This window comes from Anomalospiza imberbis, chromosome 16, assembly GCF_031753505.1.
Source record: "Anomalospiza imberbis isolate Cuckoo-Finch-1a 21T00152 chromosome 16, ASM3175350v1, whole genome shotgun sequence".
NCBI classification, from domain to species: Eukaryota; Metazoa; Chordata; class Aves; order Passeriformes; family Viduidae; genus Anomalospiza; species Anomalospiza imberbis.
The window spans coordinates 16106753-16128132 of record NC_089696.1 but is presented as its reverse complement, the minus strand read 5'-3'; the positions used below and the strand labels follow the sequence as shown (position 1 = coordinate 16128132).

The following is a 21380-nucleotide window of genomic DNA, read 5'->3' as shown; positions in this document are numbered from 1 at the left end:
CAGCGCTCTGCAGGCTCTGCTTCCTCAGAGGAGCTGCTCAGGCAGCACCTCCCAGTCCCCCAGGCCTCTCTCCCACTGCCCCAGGGAGAACACACGCTCCAAGCTGCCACAGCTTTTCCTGGGCATTTAACTTTCATTTGTTAAGTAAACAGATTTGCATTTTTAATAAACATCAAGCTAAATATAATAAAATATTAATGACAAATACATGCAGAAGTCAATGTTTCCCAGCTCCTTCCTCTGCTCAGAGCTTTCAGGGAAGACAACATGAATATCCATCAGCCTCTGATGGGCTGCTCCTTTGGCAGCTCTTGTATGTCCTCATAGCACCAGGTGAGACACTTGCTCTCCTCAAACCTCTGCACAAACTCAAGGAGCAAAGTTTCAGTGGATTTAACTCCAGCCCCAGCCCCTCCAGCGCGGGCACCATGAGACCCTTGCCTTGCTAAGGCCACGTCATTACGTTTCTAGTCTGGCTTGGCTGAGCTTCTGCTCCCCAAGGCCTGAGCTCAGCAGGGGCTGGACCCAGCCCTGCTGCCCTGCCCCTCTCCTGGGCGCTGCAGCAGCCAGGGCTGCCCCAGAGCACGGGATCAGGCCCAGCCCGAGGGCTGAGCAGGAGGATGTTTGAGATGTCTGACGAGTCAGCTGCAGCCCAACGCCTTCCTCAAGCCATTGCATCAACACCAAAGCAGCAGCTGAACCCTGCAAAGGGGAGCTGCCAGCTCCACAGAGCCCAGGAGCCAAAGGCAGGGCACAGGAGCCAGGCTGGGCTCGCCAGGGTGGCACAGCCTGGGGGCAGGATGGTGGGAAAGCTGCAGTGCTGCGGCTCATCCGCGCCGTGCCAGCCCTGGCAGGGCTCCCCTGCCGAGCCCAGCAGCTCCCAGGGCACACCCAGAGCCCCCAGCCCCGCTGCCATCCCCTGGCAGCCTCAGCAGACCCCAGGGCAGCCCACGTGCCGTGTCTGACAGCACTGCCTGCCTTGTGGCTGCAAGGAAATGGGCTGTCTTAGAAAAAAAAAACAACTAAAAAATCAAACCAGCAACCCCCTCAGAAGGATTGGAAAATTAATCCTGATGAGAGGCTGCCAGTTATTGGAATAGGAAGCACAAATATATTTTAATACGAAATTGGCAAGCAAGGATTTCTCACTATCACGCACTGAGGTAAGAATATGTGGATGGAAAATTTGAAAAGTTGTATCTATCCGTGGTATTTCCTGCCCTGCTGTGTGGAATTTAGGGACTTCCTGTTTGGATGCAGATAAAATGGATGGGTAAAATCAGTACTTTAAAGTTGAAAACTATCTTTGAGTTTATAGGGGGCACATCCCAGCCCAACCCCGAGGCCTGGAGGAGGTGGGTTCCAGGCTCCAGGTTTGGCCCAGCCCTGGATGAGGGAAGCAGGGAGGATCCTGCTGCTCCAGGCAGCAAAGGTCACTGTCTGCACGGGCACCTTCTTTACAGCTTCCCAAACTGAGCTCCTGCTTAATGGATACAGATGCCATATGAATTTTGACATTTATCTAAAACCATCTAGTGAAAAATTGTCCTCATTTTAGCCTGATATTAATGTGCCGGCATCCCTCCATCCTGACTGGAGAAAGGGGGAGGGTGGGAATTTATCTCACATAAATCCCAGGGTGTCCTGTCTAATATTTATAGCCAGCACAGAATGGCTTTTCCTCCTGAGCTGCAGAAATAAACCTGTCAGCTCCAAAGATGGCCCTGTATTTAATCACCTCCCTGCTTGATTTCAAATAGAGACAAAAGACACAATAAAATATTTGCCATTGATCCCTGGGATGCAATCAAGGACCATAAGAAGCTGAGGATGCTGCTGCCACCCACCCTCGTTCCCAGTGCCAAGGGGAGGTGCTGGACACCCTCGATTTCCCAGGGTTTTGTCCCAAACCAGTGGCACAGCCACAGTCCCACCGGCCTTGCAGGCATCTCCTGGGCATGTCTGACCTTCCTGGTGCTGCTCTGGGCCAGGAAATTGGCTCCTTGCACCCCGGGGAGGATCAGGGCTCTCCTGGCAATCTCATTTAGGGGAATTTGGGTCACAGCACGACCTTGGGGCCACACTGGGGGTGCCTGTGCTGGTCGGGGGGGACAGTGGTGCCTTTCACTTGTGTCTGGCTCCAGGCTGGGATGCTGCAGCACACCCCTTCTCCCTGCTGCTGCCAAAGGGAGCATCCTCTGCAAGGGCTCCCGGTGTAGGACCCTCCCTCTCCCAGGGAAAAAGCCAAGCTCCTGCCTAATACTGAAAAGAGAGGCTGGATAGTCTGGGAAATCCCAGTCTTTACAGGGCCCTGGCTCTCCCAGAGCAAATCCTGACTGGATTAGCAGAGGTGTTTAACCTCAGCACATCCACCCGCCCAATGTCAGCCCCTCAAGCTGTAAATCCCATCTAATTAGGAAATTACTTATGCAAACATTAGAACTCACCCTGTACAGGCTGAACTAAGGCTACAAAACCCCCTATGCATGGAACTGGTGTTTTTACACATCCAGGTCTGTAAGTGGCCTTTCAATATTAATTAACTCCGAGCAGTTAGGGGGAAATTAATTTATGCAATTAAAAATTATTAGATGAAAAGCCATTTTTAACCCCCCCCATGCTGTTGTGAATAATCCTGGGCTCTGCTGTGTGATTTTGGTGCTTTCAAAATGAGACTTTTCAAATCACTAGGCTTAATGTAAAGTAAAGGAGTAATTAGATACCAAAAACAATAATTATCTCAACGAGAGACAGGGAGAGCAGGGGAGTGTAAATACACTCCCTGGGTAACTGCAGACCCAGGAAAGGAATTGTTATGCACCAGCCAGAGCAGGGAGCAGCCAAGCAGAGCCCCACGTCAGAACCACCAAAGACAAGCCAGCCCCTGATCTGTCTTGTTCCTGACTCTGTGATAAAGGTTAATCAAGCACAAAGCAACACAGGAGCTCCTGGGAATTGAGGAATTGGCTCTGAGCTCCGGCCAGGCGCAGGCTGGAGCCTCCACTGCCTGTCGGGGGGAAATGATGGAGCTCTGGGGAGGGATGTGGATCCCTCCCCAGCAGCAGGGCTGGGCAGGCACCGAGAACCCCCCAGGAACCCCTGCACCCCCCTGTGCCCCCACCCCAAACTGCAGAGGGGCCACAGAACCACAGGAATGTGGCCAGAAGATCTGTGGCTGCTGCAGCAGCAGAGGCGCGGGGCAAAGGGGGCTCTGTGGGACCAGGAGGGGCTGAGGAGCTGAGCTCACATCAAACATGAACTCATGGTGCCTCTGAGAAGCAAAATGAGCCTGGAGACAGTTTGGATGGGGCTCTGCTCCCCTTGGCTGGTGTTCCCAGGGCTGAGCATGGACTGCAGAAGGGGAAGGCTGGGGACAGGTGGGGGCTGACTCCCAGCCCTCATTTGCATCTTATTCCTTATTTTGAAGCTCTGGATACAGACAATTACTGCAGCCTGACCTTTACAGATGCTAACTATAAAAAAAAAAAGGAAAACAAAACAGACTTAAGCCAAGGCAAAGAGCCAGGCCAGCACCAATCCCCTGTGCAGCAGCACTTGGCCCTGGTGTGGCCACCAGGGCAATCACAGGCCACAAACACTGGGCCACATCTCCCCTGTCACCCCAAACGCTCCGAGCAGTGTCCAAGCCCCGTTCCCATCCCCGCTGCTCCGCCCTGCGCTCACGGCTGGCTCCAAAGAAACAGCTTTTTCCAGCACAGAGGCACTGCTGGAGAAATATCAGCTATCAGCAGGTACCTGAGTTGTCTTAATCCTCCCTAAATCCCAAAGCAGCTGCTGTTAATCTCCCTGTCCTATCAAACAGGGAATTTTCCGGGCGCCAGCGACAGCCAGCAGCTTACAGTCCCCCTCCCCAGGGCTGGTGTCAGAGGCATTTCTAAAGAAAGGAGACATTTAAAACAGGACAAAATTTGCACAGTTTAAAGCAGCAGAGCAGTAAGAAAGTGCTTTTGATGGAATTCAGTTGTTTTTCACTGTAAAGCACCAAACACCAATGCTCTGCCCCTGCCCAGGGCAGGCAGTGGCACTGGGGACCTGCTCAGGAAGAGAGAGATGGGTGCAGGGGACACAGCAGCAGCAGCTTCACTGGAAAATACACACAGAGGTGGAAAATGGCAGAAGCTGCGGGTTCAGGAGACAGGGACTTCTGCGGAATAACCCAACGCTGCCCCTTCAGTGACTCCAGGTATGGACCAGGATCCCTCCACAGCGGGAGCTCCTGGATCCCCCCTTGTACCTCAGCATCCCTGGCACAAGGGTCAGATCCCACTCCCAGACAATAAATCGGGGGGGACACAGACAGCCCCAAACACTTTCACACGCTGCACTTGGATACCAAAGTTACAGCTTTCCCAGTGATGCTGCTCCAGCGCCCTGGAGATGCCCTGCCCTCCCAGGGAAAGGCAAGCAGGCAGCATCCCGGGCTCCTGTGCTGCCCATCCTGTGTCTGCCCGCTCCTGGGCAGGAGGGAGAGCAGGCCAGTGCCCCTCTGAGGCGTGGGCACAGCCCAGGCTGTGCGGTGCAGGGCAGCTCTCAGCAAGGACAGCACCCTGCAAAGGCACCGCTGCCAGCAGAGAACCTGCCAAAAAGCACCTGCCTGAAATTCGGACATCAGCCCCACACACAGGCAGGGCAGCCCCGGGGCGAGGGGCAGCTCCCCAGCCAGCATCCCTGCCCCATCCCTGGGGCTGTGGAGGCTCTGCCCAGCCACCACGGGGGTGCTTCGTTGCACTTTGATCAGCCAGGAAAGGAGCTGTGGGAGGGAAAAACCTGCTGGAGCAGAGAGGCAAGAGAGAGAGCAGAGCTGAAGGCACCGAGCACCCTCCACCAAAGGAACTCCCCCTCCATGTTTTCCCTGAAAGCAGAGTTTTTCCAAGCACCAAAGGGGGCCCCCCAAACGAGCAGGGTATCTGTGAAGCAGAGGAAAAGGAAGGTTGTTATGGGCAGAGGGACAGGGAGGCTGCAGGTAAACACACGGAGCATTCCTGGACTCTGAGCTGGCCTGGGACGATGGATTAAGGGATGTCCCCACGCTGATCACAAATGTCAGCCACGAGAGCAGACTCAGTGTGGATTCAGCTCTCTGTGAAACACCAGTGCCCATCTAGGGCACTGCAGCCAGCAGGCACCTGGGGGAAGCACGAGAACAATCCAAGCCTTAAGGACTTGGAGCACCACAGAGAGGCTCGGACACTGCTGTGAGCCTGCCAGTCCCCCAGGGACAAAGAGAGAAAAATGGAGAAATCCAGGGAGGGACATCCCTGTACCTGTGTGTACATAAGGGCAGGGAGAGCAGGGACAACACGGGGTCATGCAGAGTTTGGGGACACAGAGCAGCAGCATGGGCAGGGACACCCACACTGGGGTTCAGGCTGCACCCCTGCACTGGTGTCACAGGGACAGATGTCACTGCAAATACAGCTGGACAAGGAGCACTCGAGCATTCCTGTCTCTTTTGACAAACTGCTTCCAGTTGCTGCTGCCTCCGCCTGGGTTTGCCCGTCCCCCCAGGCTGCGCTCCCAGCTCATCTCTCAGCAGAGCCAGGCAGGGCTGAGGAGGAACAGCCAGGGCATCCTGGAGCCAGGCTCCAGCCTCCTCCCACCCTGGAGAGAGCTGTGGTGAACCCCAGCTCCCCGGCCCACCCAGGCACACTGAGCTGAGCTGAGCTGGGCGGTGAAAGAAAGCTGGGATTAAAGAAAAGAAACACCTGAGAAAAAGGGAGGAAAAACCCAACAGACCGACAGAGCCGGGATGACAAAACAGACAGGCTGCAACCCAAAGGGGTCCAGGAACTGAAAGTGGGGAGCTCCCACCTCTGCAAGCCAGAGCTGGGCCCCAGCAGAGCTGCCAGGTCCCAGGGAACACGGCCTTCCAAGGAAACAAGGACCTCTAGGACGAGCAGCACCCAGCGAGGCTGGGAGAGGCCCTGGAGGTGCCCTGGCAGTGGGACAGGGGGGATCTGGCAGTGGGACACTGAGGTTCCCTGGCAGTGGGACAGGGGGGATCTGGCAGTGGGACACTGAGGTTCCCTGGCAGGGGGACACTGAGGGGACCTGGCAGTGGGACACTGAGGTTCCCTGGCAGTGGGACACTGGGGACCTGGCACACTTACAGCCTTTGGCTTGAAGGGGGGCTGGATCTCCTTGCGCTCCAGCTTGTCCCAGTCGATGTAGCGGAAGAAGGCATGCTCCTTGATGTCCCGCTCCCCCTCGGGGCCGCAGCCCAGGCGCTTGGCGGGGTGCTTGGTCATCAGCTGGGGACAGGAGGGAGGAAACAGTCACAGCGTGTCCCACCGCTCCCCAGAATGTCCCCTCTGAGAAGTCCCCAGGGAGCTGCATTTCCCAGCTGGACACCCCGCATCAGGGCCCCACCTCCTCAGAATCACACAACAATGAGGTTGGAAGAGACCTCTAAGATCACCAAGTCCAACCCGTGCCCTAACACCTCACTAGACTACAGCACCGAGTGCCACGTCCAGTCTTTTTCTAAACACATCCAGAGATGGTGATTCCACCACCTCCCTGGGAAGACAATTCCAGTACTTTATTATTCTTTCGGTGAAATTTTTTTTCCTAATATCCAGCCTGTACCTTCCCTGACGTAGCTTGAGGCTGTGTCCTCCTGTCCTGTCAGAGATGCCTTTGGGGCTCCAAGGAGAGGACACTGAGGAAGAAGCTGGAGTGACTCAGGGACAGGGAAGGTTGACAATGCTTTACAAGAGCAGACTGTGCAGATGGCAGGTACATGAGCACTGGTGGGATGGGCACACCCCCTTTCCATCTGGGAATGAAACTGGTTTGCCAAGGAACAACCCCGGGGTGCTGGCAGGGCTCCCTCAGCACCTGGCTGCAGCAGGGGAGCTGCCCAGCGGTCCCTTTGCCAGGCACAAACCTCTCAGCATCTGCAGAGTTAACTGTAAACCCCACTGCCCCTTCAGGATGGACAAGCTGCCCTCCAAAACCTCCATCAGCCCTGGAAGCAGAACGCCCTCACCTCCGGAGCTGTGGCAGCACAGACATGAGGTGGATTTCTAATGAGAGAGTCAATTTGGAGGAAAAATAGCACAAACAGTCCATTAACGTTGTTTAGCATCTAAACTTCTCCTCTTCACTGGCTCGAGAAGGGAAAGGGGCCCCAGGAACTGAGGGCAGCTGTACAACATTAATATCATTAATATCCTGGGGCAGGGTTTGAGCTGTGTTCAGAGATCAGATGGAGATTCCAGACATTCACAAGACGTTGATAAGGATGGAGAATATGAGCTTTATATTTGCAACAAAAGCACTGCTTTATTAAAAGCAGGGCAGTTCATCCTAATGCCAGGGCTGTGCAGCAAGCCTGGCTCTGCGTCCCAGGGCTGGGGCTCTGTGAGAGCCCCGGGAGGGACAGGAGGTGCCAGTGCTCGGGCTGGGGAGCTGAGGCACCTCCCAGCAGCCCTGCCACCCCCAGGGCACAAAACAAACTTGCTCAGGAAAGCCCATCTTCAACAGCTGCAACAGGGCACTGAAAGCAAGGGAAACCCTGGGAAAAAAAAAAAAAAAAAAACAAACCCAAACCTAAAACCCTGAAAAGACAAAAAAACTCCAACAAATACAAGGTGAGAGCAGAGCCACCAACTGCTCTGTGAGCAAACAGCTCTACCTCCCTGGCTCCAGCTGTGGCAGCATCTGCAGCTGGAAGAGTGATGGAGAGCAGCTTCCATGAGGCAGCATCTCCCTGGAAAGCCCTTCTACAAACAGCAAGGGCCTGGCAGGCTCTGCAGGCTGGGCCAGGGATTTTCCAGCCTCTGCTCAGGGCGAGGATGGCACTGGCATCAGCATCAGCCCTGCAGAGCCCGTCCTCAAGCAGGAGCCAGGCTGGAGGGCCAGGGAGGGAGGGGCCAGGGGCCACCAAAAACAAAAGCAAGAATATTTTTCCAACTTGTTTGTCATTAATAATTGAGTTTCCCTTGGCATTGCAGCACACAGCCCTCTATAAAATAAAAACCCAAGAACAAATCCCAGAAGCCTGGGAAGGTGGCAGAGGTGACACGTCCTGGCCTCTCGAACACTGTGGCAGCAGCACGGACTGCCCTGGTGGGCCTTCCTCAGGCAGCAGCACCGGGGGAAATGCCACCCAAAACACCTGTAACTATTCCCAAAACAGTGTGGAAAACTTCCCATGCCTTTGCTATCAGGCAGAGATTAAAGAGGGAGCTGGCAGCCGCAGACAGGCTGCTGCCCTGGCAAGGGCTGCTCTGCCCAGGCACCACCAAACCCCTCCTGTGGGGTGGGAAAGGCTCCTGGGAGCCAACCTGGGGCTCAGGAGAGCCGCCCTGAGCCCCCTGAACACGGACACAGCCCTGGGCTGAGCCTGCAGACAAACCCCAGCTGACAGCAGGGCAGGGCACTGCTCCCCTTGACCCGGTAATTGCTGCTGCCTGGCGAGCCCCCGAGCCTGGGAGCGCTCCCGTTTGCTGCCCAGCCGGGGATCCCTGACCTGCACCTGGCTCTGGGCTCTGCTGGGCCCAGGGGTCAGGAGCAAACACATTCCACCTCCCAGCAGTGCAGCAGGAAGGGGTGACTGGCACCAGCACATCGCAGTGAAGCCGCAGGGGAACAACAAAATGGGTTTGGAGAAGGCGGTGGTGGTGAAACCCCAAACCCTTCACAGCTGAGGGCAGAGGTTTCTCCAGTTCCCTGCTGGGTTTGTGCCCTGCTACACCCAACACAAACAGCTCGGTGCAGCTCATCAAGAAACCATCCACTGTATTCCAGGGGAAAACGTTAACACTTAGATCCCAGCCTACTAAAAAGTTCTTAAATCCCACACAGGGTTTTAATTAAAACTGGTGTAGCAGTTTGGTGGTGGCAAAAAATGTCAGGAGGTTTTGAAACAACAGTAACACGGAGGGAACCACCACTCTGCTAGAAAAAAACGCACAGGATTTTAAGGAGAACCAACCCTCGGTGCCTGCCCAGATATCCTCCCATGCAGGCTCCCATCTCCAGAGTGAGAAGAGCCGTGGCAGCTACGCCCAGCAGCCGCTGCAGTGGCAGTCCCTGCTCGTTGATTTACAGCAGCACGTTGTGCCTGGTGCAGCAGCAAACACAGCCAGCCCCGAGCCTGGGCCCTGCTCCAGCCTCTGCTGCCCCGGGGCCAGGGATGCTCAGCAGCTCTCAGTGTCCCCCACCCCCTGCCTGACCAGGAACACGCTGGATTTTCCCTTTACAGCCCAAACAACACCAGGAGGGGATGGGAGATGCTGACAGCCGCTGTGGGAATCCCCCTCCAACCACCCAGTGGTTTCTGAATTAAACTCGATTATCCTGCACCCTGCTGACCGTGGCAGGGCAGCACCCCCTCCCTGTGCCCCACTCCAGGTGGGAACTCCTGCAGCAGCTTTTCCCCACGGGGCGAGTGAATATTCCTCTTTAACACCAGCTCAGAATCCTGGCAACGCCAGGAAGAGGCTCTGAAATGCCGCAGTGGGAGCGTGAAGCGCAGGATGTGTCATTTGTAGATAGAAACACTATTTTGAGATAGAGAACATTCAGATATTTTCAATATTAACTATTATAAGCAAACATTTCTTAAATTCCTACACAAACACTTATTTATAGCAGTGTGTGGCACTGGGGGGTGAGATGAGGCTCAGTCCCAAGCGCACAGAACAACATCAGGACCTCGCCAGCCTTTATCCATCACATCCCAAATTAACTCAGGCTGCAATTAAGTCAGGCCTAGGCCCAGTCCTTGGAGAGCCCAGCTTGGTGTGCTGGGCAAGGCAGAGCTTTGCTGCAAATTAAGAGACGGGATAATGAAAATGCTGCCCTGACCTCCTGGAGACACCAGCAGAGCTTCAGCTTGTCCTGAAGGGCAACTTACCACAGCTAAGTGGAAGGATGAAGGTTTTGTATCTGATCTTAGGAAAGCTGTTTGGGAATCACATCCACGTTCCCTGAGCATCATTTTTCATTCCAGGCAAAGGTTCACAGAGCTGCCCTGTCCTCACCTGGTGGGGCACAGGGTGTCTGGGCAGGAGCCCTCCCTTCCCACCCTCCAGCCAACACCCCAGCTCTCTCCTGGCCCTCCCCTGCCCCCAGGCCAGCCCTAGTCCCAGCCCCAGCTGTATTTCTGCTCAGTGTAGGGGCACGGGGAGGATGCAGGTGTTATTTTAACCTGGGTTTAGTACACACACAGCAGCACAAGTTGTGGCTTTAGCACTGGAGGGCACAGGCACCGGAACCCAGAAGTGTCAGACCCTGGCCATGCTGGGAGCAGGGGGGTGGGCTGGGAGCCCGGGGGTGCAGGCTCTCACTCCCCACACTCCCCCAGCCCAGCAGAGGACCCAGCCCAGCCCTTACCCCTTTGCAGATGGCCACTGCCTCCTTGGACATGGACTTGGGGTAGGCGACATTGTGCTCCATGATGGACTGGAAGAGCTCGTCCTCATCTTCTCCCTCAAAGGGGGCCTAGAGCCAAGCAGGCACAGCTTCAGGGGCGTTCCTGGAGCCCACAGCTCCCGGGGGCTGCTCTGGTCCTTGGCCACGGAGCCAGCCCCGGGCGTGCCACACGACTCCTGTCACCGCAGTCCTGGGGCTGTGCCGCCAGCGCCACCACCCCCAGCTCGAGGAGCTGCCCCACCCGCGTGCCCAGCGTGGCAAATGCCACGGCAGCCTGTGCTCACCATGGAGCAGGACCCAGCCCAGAGGAGTCAACTCAAACTCAGTCACCTGGCCAGCCAACATCTCGTAGAGCAGGACTCCGAACGCCCACCAATCCACCGACTTCCCGTAGGGCTGGTAGGCAATGATCTGCAAACAACAGCAACAGCAAAAACAGCGGGCTAATATCAGCAACAGCGGCGTTACACCCCAGCTCTGGCACAGGGCAAAGCCACTCCGAGCTGCAGGGGCCACAAGGACGGGTTAGTTCCGTGGGATACACTTCTGCACTGAAATCCCTCCCCTGAGGGACCCCGAGACCCGGCCCTTGCTCTTTACCAGCGCCCTGGGAAATTCGGGTGGGAGCAGCTCACACCATAAAGGCCTTTAAAAGGAAAGAGCACTTGGAAGAAATGCCCTGTCCGGTGCAGTCCCCCACAGCCGGCTTGGGACGGTCACAGCCCGGCAGGTGACACAGCCCCTCAGGTGACACAGCCCCACAGGTGACAGAGACCCACAGGTGACACAGCCCAGCAGGTGACACAGCCCAGCAGGTGACACAGCCCCACAGGTGACAGAGACCCACAGGTGACACAGCCCAGCAGGTGACACAGCCCAGCAGGTGACAGAGACCCACAGGTGACACAGCCCCACAGATGACACAGCCCCACAGGTGACACAGCCCCTCAGGTGACACAGCCCCACAGGTGACACAGCCCCAGAGGTGACACAGCCCCACAGGTGACACAGCCCCACAGGTGACACAGCCCAGCAGGTGACACAGCCCAGCAGGTGACACAGCCCCACAGGTGACACAGCCCCACAGATGACACAGCCCCACAGGTGACAGAGACCCACAGGTGACACAGCCCAGCAGGTGACACAGCCCAGCAGGTGACACAGCCCCACAGGTGACAGAGACCCACAGGTGACACAGCCCAGCAGGTGACACAGCCCAGCAGGTGACAGAGACCCACAGGTGACACAGCCCCACAGATGACACAGCCCCACAGGTGACACAGCCCCGCAGGTGACACAGCCCCTCAGGTGACACAGCCCCACAGGTGACACAGCCCCGCAGGTGACACAGCCCCACAGGTGACACAGCCCACAGGTGACAGAGCCCCTCAGGTGACACAGCCCAGCAGGTGACACAGCCCCTCAGGTGACACAGCCCCACAGGTGACACAGCCCACAGGTGACACAGCCCAGCAGGTGACACAGCCCCACAGGTGACACAGCCCCGCAGGTGACACAGCCCCACAGGTGACAGAGACCCACAGGTGACACAGCCCCACAGGTGACAGAGACCCACAGGTGACAGAGACCCACAGGTGACACAGCCCCACAGGTGACACAGCCCCACAGGTGACACAGCCCACAGGTGACACAGCCCCACAGGTGACACAGCCCAGCAGGTGACACAGCCCCACAGGTGACACAGCCCAGCAGGTGACACAGCCCCACAGGTGACAGAGCCCCACAGGTGACACAGCCCCGCAGGTGACACAGCCCCTCAGGTGACAGAGCCCCACAGGTGACACAGCCCCGCAGGTGACACAGCCCCTCAGGTGACAGAGCCCCACAGGTGACACAGCCCCACAGGTGACACAGCCCCACAGGTGACACAGCCCCACAGGTGACACAGCCCACAGGTGACACAGCCCCGCAGGTGACACAGCCCCTCAGGTGACACAGCCCCACAGGTGACACAGCCCCGCAGGTGACACAGCCCCTCAGGTGACACAGCCCCTCAGGTGACAGAGCCCCACAGGTGACACAGCCCCGCAGGTGACACAGCCCCACAGGTGACACAGCCCCTCAGGTGACACAGCCCCACAGGTGACACAGCCCCTCAGGTGACACAGCCCCGCAGGTGACACAGCCCCGCAGGTGACAGAGCAGCTTTGTTCAGAGGGAATCACACACGGGGCCCTGTGCAGGCTGTCCCTGTCACCTGGGACAGGCTGTCCCTGTCACCTGGGCACGCAAGCCCTGCCTGGAATAGCAAAAGGCCCAGAAATGGGTGAGGCGGAGCGCAGGACAGTTTCACCCTGCCGCCACGCCGGCCCGAGCACGCTGCAGCTCGCTGAAGGAGGCGGCACAGAGCAGCAGAAGGGCCCAGGCTGGAGCGTGGCCATGGCACCACAACCACACAGCCTTACTGCTGCTCCCAAATGCAGCGGGACCGCTCCTCTGGGACCCACGAGCAGCAGGCTTTAATGCCTTCCCTGGGTGCCAAAGTGATTTGCATCCTAATTTCCCATTTGCTGTTCTTCTTTTGGAAAAAGAATTACAGGAAGGAGAAGAAAATAAGAGTTAAAGTGAAAATACTTGGGCAAACACACGGAGAACTGGTCATTTGTCCTGCTTTGAAGGAGCATTAATCTCCCACAGTCACAAGCTCTGCACCAACAGCACCAGAATGAATCCTGGTGGGATGAGGGATGGAACACATGTTGGATCCAGCAATGGGAAACCTCACTGGGTGCAGCAAGCGCAATGTGGTTTTGGACACAAGTGCATTATGTAAGAGCCAAGAGAATTTTCTTTAAAACATTTAAATGAATAAATATTAACTTCATCATTGCAAATTCAGCAGAGTGACAAGAGTTTAGAGGGATACTTTTAAGTGAAGGGAACAAACATTTGTCAACAAGGGAACAAACAATAATTACTCTGAATTTCACAAGTCTGGCATTAAACTGTGCCCATACAGCACTTCATGGACGCGTCATGTGTGACTCTATCACATCAGTAATAACCAAATTCAAAGTCATTTTGTGGGGATCTAGAGCCAGAGATGGGGAGCCTCTCCCCATCAGACACACAGCCCCTCACTGCAAACAGTGAGCTGGAGAGATCTAAGGATTTCCACTCCACATGAAAATATTATCCACTGATACTTCCCTGTTTCTCACTGGTCATGGTGTGCTGGAAGCTTCTATCACACAGAGTGAGGGGCAGAGCTGAGCTCCTGGGTTTGTCCTTTCCAGGAGCAAGGGAGCAAGTGAGGAGCAACCTGCAGTGGGTCTGAGCATGCCAAGGACAGAACAGGCACAGAGCTGCCAGCAGGATGGACATGGGAAAACCCCCAGTGAGGGAAAACACACTGCAGGGAGAGCAGCACGAGGACGTGCTGCTCTTTGAGGTGGAAGCAGGACACAGCACAACAGGGACGCACACCCAGCATCCCTGCTCCCTTAGGGGGACGTGGGGATGCACAGGGCCGGGGGCACGAACTCTGCGGGCTGATGGTGGATTCCTGAATGCCCCTGTTTCAGCTGGAAAGCTGCCCAGAGCAAGGTCACCCCACAAAGGGCGGGAGCAGCAGGGAGCACAGGGATCATCGGCCGCCGTTCCGTCCGTACCTCGGGCGCGATGTAGTCCGGGGTGCCACAGAAGGTCTTGGTGGTCACCCCGTCCCAGATGTTCTCCTTGCACATGCCAAAGTCGGCGATCTTTATGTGCCCCTCGCTGTCCAGCATCACATTGTCCAGCTTCAGGTCTCTGCAGGGCGAGAGCAGACCCGTGACACAGCGCAGCACGCGAGAGCCCTGCTGCGGCTGAGCCGCGCCCGCGTCTCACACCCAGACCCTTTGTAGGAAAATGTTTGGGGAAACGAGTGAAAATAAGTCAGAGATCTGTCAGGATGGAGTGTTAATTTTACTTTTAACCCACAGGAATGCTGTGCTGGGCACAGAGCTTTGAAGTGCACGATGGAAAGCACTCATCTGGCAGGAGACCGATTTAATTGATTTTTTCCTTTCGCTCCTGTGAAAATCAAAGTGCACTTAGAGCTCTCGTGATGGAGAAGCACCTACTCAGCACAAGTCCCTGCCTCACCTGTGCTCTGCCCCCCCGAAATACAAACCAGCTGTGTTTCCCTCTGATCCTCGGCCCCAGAATACCTTTGTGGTACCCAATCCCCAGGAGCTCTGCTCCTTTGCCCAAACTGTGGAGGTGGATCCAACCGCAGATCCCCGGATCCGAATCCCAGCCTGGAGCCAGCACTCCAGAGGTGGATGCTCCAGCCTCAAGGACACTTGTGTAGCAAACACTGGGTATTTTGGTGCAGTTTATACATTGTTGCTGGGTTCAAGGCTGTATTTTCTAATTATCATGTCAGTGCTCAGAACCCTGACAGGCCTGAAGCAGACGGACATGAGCTGGGATTCGGATCCGGAGGAAGGAAGGAAGCGGAGCCACTGGGGACCAACAGACCTAGAATCTCTCCGTAGCAGCTGATGGCAAAAAACAGCCTTCACGTCAAGTTTGTTCTACTTCTTTCATCTTTAGTATCTCCTGACTCCAGCAGCACTGTTGGCATCTCCCTTTCCAGAGCACTTAATGAGATCTGACACTCATTAGGATGCTCTGCTCCACCCTGGGCTCTGGGAACTCTCCCAAGCAGGGAAGAGCAGTGAAGGCTGGTTTCAGAGCTAAACCGGCAGCCTGTGAGCTGGTCCCACACATGGCAATGACCCAGCTACCGCTGGGTGCTGGAATCATGTTGGGAATGGCGAAGAAGCCTCAGTGGCTGAAGCAGAAGTGACAGAGTGGCACCGCAGAGCTTGGAACAAGCCAGTGGCAAGCGCTGACTCCAGTGGCAATGGTAAGAGAGCAGCGCCCTGCAGCCAAATCCGGGGATGGGAGCTGGTCCGGACTGCCAGGGAGTGTTTGTGTTGTGTGGAGAGGAAAACATGGAACAGGGGCAGGAGAGAACCAGGGTAAAGCAGGAACCTCCCCCAAACCAGGGGCACCCCGCAGCTCCCAGCTCCCTTTTGGGACACATCAGGTGTCGATGGTTGGACTCAGTGATCCCACAGGTCTTTTCCAACCTTAAGGATGCTGTCATTCTGCCTGTGGGCAGCTGCCAGCCCCCATCCATGGCACGGGCAGGGAGAGCCCCGGGCTGGGGGCAGAGCAGGAGCCAGAGCAGCTCTGCCCATGGCTCTGGCTCTGGGTGGAGCTCGGGGGAAGGGAGGGAGGAAGGGTGGGAGGGAGAGGAACGCGCTCACCTACCGATAAATGATGCCTTTGCTCTGCAGGAAGAAGAGCCCGATGGCTATTTCTGCTGCGTAGAATCTGAGAGAGGAGGTTTAAGAGGAAGTTTAAAAGGAAGACTGATAATTAAAGGAGATAAACGAACACCTTTCCAATCGGACGGCAGCAAAGGAAGCGCCTCAGGCAGATGTGACCAAAGGACAAGGCAGCCACGGCAGGGAAATTCCTGAGGAGGATCACACGGGCATGATCCGAGGCAGCCAGAGCTGGCAGCGGGCAGCGATGCCACCGGGCTGCTGGGGACTGTCACTTCTGGTTGCACAAATTGAGCAAGAGCTGGAGCCACGGCTGCTCCTCCCGACACGCTGGCAGCGTGGCTCAGACACTCATCCCTGCTCCCGGAGCCAGCAGGTACTGCCACGCCACCCTTGGGCATATTCCGGGTCTGAGGGCTCTGCCAGAGGCCAGACACCGGTTCAGCCCACCAGGCTCTGCTCAGCGTTTGTGGGTTTTCTGTGAGCAGCTGAAGGCTCTCGGGAACACATCCTGCTCTGCCCAGCTCTCAAGGAACAGGAGCCAAGAGCCCCCAGTGAGCACTCGGGTTGGCCACCCTGGCAGAGGAGCCAAACCCTGCCTCGTTCCCTGGGAAAGGACCAGGCAGAGCAGAGGCCTGGAGTCTCCCAGGAAGCCTCCACACCTCCCTGCCTTGTGCCTTTACGTGCATTTATGTGCCTTTACGTGCATTTATCTATTTAGCTCAATTGCTTACAAGTACAGTGTACCCCAAGGGTGAGGTGAAGGCACCAGCATCAGACAAAGAGCACTTCTGCATCTTCCCATTCCTGATTTCTGCCCAGGAGCTGCACTGCAAAGCCTTGGACTCTGTTTCCAGCCCCGTGACACAGGTACATCCCATAGCCACCCCAGAGGTGCCAAACCACTGCACTTACACAGCGTGGGGCTCCTTGAACCTCCCGACCTGCTGGATCTGGTACATCAAGTCCCCACCATTCACGTATTCCATCACAAAATACAAGCGATCCTGAAGGGAAAAAGTGAGCAATTAGCAACAGGATTATCAGAGCAGGGGACCTGCAGGGGTCAGAAACAGGAACCAAGGTGACTGCTCCAGTCTGTAATTCCAAGGAAACGCAGTCGTCATCCCTGTCCTCTCCCCAGGGGCTGCAGGGGCTGCTGTCCATACAGAGCCCATGAGCACTAATTCCTTGGGAATGCTCAGGACTGGAGCTCTGCCCCTCTGCAGATAGCTCCACTGGACAAGGCAAGTGGAAGAATCCCTAAACCAGAGGTTTTTCACTTCCCAGGAACACATTTGCTCTTCTTGGCAGAGGCCATTTTCGGAGCGCTGTTCTGCAGGTCCCTGCTGGCATTTCCCCAGGCACTCCATGGCTTCAGTCAAGGGATGCACGGGAGACACGAGCAGTTCCCATGGGGACCAAACTCCATCCATGGCCACCAGGACTCGGCCATGCCCCAGGAGGGGTGTGTGACACTCCAGCCCTCTCCCAGGATGGCAGTGCCAGGGGTGCACAGGTCTGCAGGGGACCCCTGGTCAAGCTGGGGGGACAGGAGGGAGCTGCAGCCCTCTCCTCACTCCTTCCAGCCTGGGCTGAGGGGTCACTCTCCCCACATGGGGTTAAGGGAGTCCAGAGGAGGCCATGGAGCTGCTCCCAGGGCTGGAGCCCCTCTGCTCTGGAGCCAGGCTGGGAAAGCTGGGAATGTTCACCTGGACAAGAGGAAGCTCTAGGGAGAGCTCAGAGCCCCTTGCAGGGCTTGAAGGGGCTCCAGGAGAGCTGGAGAGGGACTGGGGACAAGGCCTGCAGTGCCATGGGCACTCCATGCATGAGAGCCCAGTGACAACCCCAGGCTGCCCCATCCCACCCACAGAGGGAAGGGAGGACACAGAGGCTGGGGCACTGCAGGAGCTGCAGGTCAGCAGCATGACATAATGAAACATTTCCACATAATAAAACATTTCCCACTGCTCACTTCCTCCTTAAATAAGCCTTGCCCTGCTCTGCAGACAGGAAGGACAGGGAGCCCACGAGAGGTGCAGCTGGAACACTGCCATACCAGGGCTGAGGAGAAACTGGAGGGCATCACCCATGGGGCATTTCCCAGCCTGGCTGTGCCCACCCAGAGGAACGGGGTGCATCACCCATGGGGCATTTCCCAGCCTGGCTGTGCCCACCCAGAGGAACGGGGTGCATCACCCATGGGGCATTTCCCAGCCTGGCAGTGCCCACCCAGAGGAACGGGGTGCATCACCCATGGGGCATTTCCCAGCCTGGCTGTGCCCACCCAGAGGAATGGGCTCAGCACTCACAGGACATTTTCCAGCCTGGCAGTGCCCACCCAGAGGAATGGGGTGCATCACCCATGGGGCATTTCCCAGCCTGGCTGTGCCCACCCAGAGGAATGGGCTCAGCACTCACAGGACATTTTCCAGCCTGGCAGTGCCCACCCAGAGGAATGGGCTCAGCACTCACAGGACATTTCCCAGCCTGGCAGTGCCCACCCAGAGGAATGGGCTCAGCACTCACAGGACATTTCCCAGCCTGGCAGTGCCCACCCAGAGGAATGGGCTCAGCACTCACAGGACATTTCCCAGCCTGGCTGTGCCCACCCAGAGGAATGGGGTGCATCACCCATGGGGCATTTCCCAGCCTGGCTGTGCCCACCCAGAGGAACGGGCTCAGCACTCACAGGACATTTTCCAGCCTGGCAGTGCCCACCCAGAGGATCTTGGCTCAGCAGCTGCTGCCCCAGCACAGCCCCCCCAGGCGGTGGGGCAGCCCCAGGGGATGGAACACAGCAGCACAGGGGCAGTGGGGCTGTGTAAAACACATGGCACTGACGGGATGGAGAGGGGAATTCGGTTTTTCAGCTGCCTGGGGATTCGGGAGCACCCCCGGAGTGGAGGACAGCCCTGGCAGGGCCGGCCAGCCCCGCGGGGAGCCACGTGTGACAATGTCACCTTGAGCAGGCACTGCCACGGCAGCCAGCCCGTGACAGGCGCGGCAGCGCCGAGCAGCACTGGGCTCGGCTGCAGCTGCCTCCTAAATATATCGATCTGCTTCAGGGAGGAAGAGTATTAAAAGGACGGGCTCTTGAAGCAGCCAGCTGAGCTCTAAAAGCAGGAGCTGAGCTCTCCTCCCCTGGCTGGGGAAGGGAGCGCTGGTGCCCAGCAGAGCCGTGCCGTGACCAAGGCAGGCAGATGGCTGGGCTGCCCACGGGGATGGGCACGGAGCTGTCCTGGCTCTGCCCGTGCCACCAAGGACGGCGTCTGGCCAAGGCTGGAGCTTCCAAACCCGCTGAGCAGCAGCACAGCACACAGATGGAAACCCACTGCAGAGCCTGGCACGGAGCTGGTGACACTCCCCTGTCCCTGGGCAGCCAGGATGGCATTCCCAGGGCTCCTTTCAGTGCCCTTCTGATTAACTGCTCCATCCCCTGCCTGACTGCACGCTGGGAACAAGAGGCAGAGCCGGGACAACAGCCACGCTCCCCATCCACCCCTTACTAGATATTAGGGAGAAATTCCTCCCTGGGAGGGCGGGCAGGCCCTGGCACAGGGTGCCCAGAGCAGCTGTGGCTGCCCCTGGATCCCTGGCAGTGCACAAGGCCAGGCTGGACAGGGCTTGGAGCAGCCTGGGACAGTGGAAGGTGTCTCTGCCCATGGATGATCTTCAAGGTCCCTTCCAACCCAAGCCATTCTAGGATTCTGTGATTTATCATCTCGGTGTGGCTGTGGCTGCTGTGCCCTTCACTGCCGTGCCCCAGAGGTCACAGCAGAGGCACAGCTCACCTGGGGACACCCAGGGACCCCAGCTCAGCCCCCTCCCAGAGCCCTGGGGCCTTTCAGAGCACCCCAGCGCAGGCACCTCTCACCCTCCAGCCCCAGGCAGGAGCTCTCTCCTTGCTCATCTTGCCTTTTTCTTTAGAAGGCAGATTTAGGGCTTTTCTCTCTCCCAGAGCCGCTGAGCCAACAGCCCCGGTGGAGAATTGTGCTCTGGACTGTGCTCCCAGAAATCAAAGTGCTTTGTGCCAGCGTTTGATAATACACCCTGCTATACATTTTGATTACATTACAAATACGATTACTATTAAGCTACTATAGGTCTGCCAGGAATAATCCCGCGCTGACTCACTTCAGATGCCAGGGAGATGCTGTGTGAAATAGCTGCTCCTGCCACATTCTGATTGCTGTGCTGCAAAGCCGGGCCGCAGGCTTTAAATACACTCAATGTGTTTGGTAAATGAAATTTCTGGGACAATATTAAAATGTAATCCTCCTGGAAAACATTGTCATCGTTCTAAAGGACTCTGCTGATTCCCTCTGCTGGCTCCCACTGACGTGCACCTGGACATTCTCATTCACGGGCTGCTCGAGGACCGGGCAGGGATTGTATTAAAGGTCCCCTGTCCCCCTCTCCACTCCTGGCTCATACAAACCCAGTCACACAGCCATGGAAAAGTGGATTTCCCGCAGTTTGGATTAGGTTTCTCCCTTTGCTCAGGGCTTTGATCAGAGGAATGAGTCCTGAGGAAAAGTGCAGCACTTTGCTACTGAACCATAAGGGATGCTGTGGGCTGGGGGCACCTGAGGGGCTGGGAAATCACCTCTAATGTCACCAGCAGCTCCCTGGTGAACACATCTCATGGTGCAGCTGCTGTGCATGACACTTTCATGTCACACACCCACGTTTTGGCCCTGGAGGCACTTTTGCCAGTGAACTGGGGAAGGTGTGAGGCTGCCAAGGCAGAGAACACACAATTGCTTTGGCAAGTGCAGTGATGTATACAGAGAACATAAAATCCTGGAATGGTTTGGGGTGGAAGGGACCTTAAATCCCATCCAGTCCCACCCCCTGCCATGGGCAGGGACACCTTCCACTCTCCCAGGTTGCTCCAACCCCCTTCCAGCCTGGCCTTGGACATCATTCCAATCCATTTCCCAAAGTGGCAGGCTCCCAGTGCTCAGGGTCCCCAGCCCACCACGCCCTTCGGTGGGCCCAGCTGTGGCAGCAGCCCTTACCATGGTCTGGAAGCAGGAATGGAGCTGGGTCAGGAACGGAGGCTTCCCCGAGAGCGCCAGCACGCGCTTCTCCACCATGGTGCACTCCACGTCATCGTCCTGGATAACCACGTCCTTCTTCAGGATCTTCACAGCATACAGCTCGTCCGTGCCCTTCCTCTCTGCCAGCATCACCTGCACGAGGCACAGGACACGTGTGGAACCACGGGAACATGGAGCTACAGAGCCTGGAGCTGAAACGGCCCCAGCTGGTGGCTCGTTACCCTGCGGCTCCCCTCGTAGCCCTGAGGAGAGCTGCAGGTGCCAAGCCACACACGGCTGCCAGGGCTGTTCCCAAAAGCATTTAGGGACTCTAAATCTAAGGACTTGCACACCTCCTCCTCACTACCTCATTGCCCTCAAGCCCAAGGGGTGTGATGGTGTCTGAGCCCAGCTCACCCTCCAGCACCCCTCACCCCTGAGTCAGGGCCTGGTTTGGCACCCTCAGAATGTCACCAGCATCGGGGAGGGTGGCAAGAGACTGAAGACAGCGTCCATCAGATTACAAGGTGGTAAATATTTGAAGTGGAAGAGTTAGTCTCTGGTGAATAGTAAGAAAAAACCCACATGATTTTCTCTGCCTCAGCGCCTCCCTCCACAGCAGCGAGCA

At 56.8% G+C, this 21380-nt stretch overlaps 1 protein-coding gene across 2 annotated transcripts in view; it reads right to left on the bottom strand.

Annotated features, from left to right (window-relative positions):
• PRKCB (protein kinase C beta) overlaps positions 1 to 21380 on the bottom strand; it is a 91440-nt gene that overhangs the window by 6237 nt on the left and 63823 nt on the right. For both annotated transcript variants that reach the window (XM_068207361.1, XM_068207362.1), the window contains exons 10-16: positions 20732 to 20905; positions 16623 to 16714; positions 15691 to 15753; positions 14037 to 14175; positions 10735 to 10815; positions 10366 to 10473; positions 6132 to 6272 (exon numbers count right to left, since the gene is read on the bottom strand). In XM_068207361.1, the coding sequence (XP_068063462.1) occupies positions 6132 to 6272; positions 10366 to 10473; positions 10735 to 10815; positions 14037 to 14175; positions 15691 to 15753; positions 16623 to 16714; positions 20732 to 20905 (798 nt within the window). The remainder of the gene's footprint in view (positions 1 to 6131; positions 6273 to 10365; positions 10474 to 10734; positions 10816 to 14036; positions 14176 to 15690; positions 15754 to 16622; positions 16715 to 20731; positions 20906 to 21380) is intronic.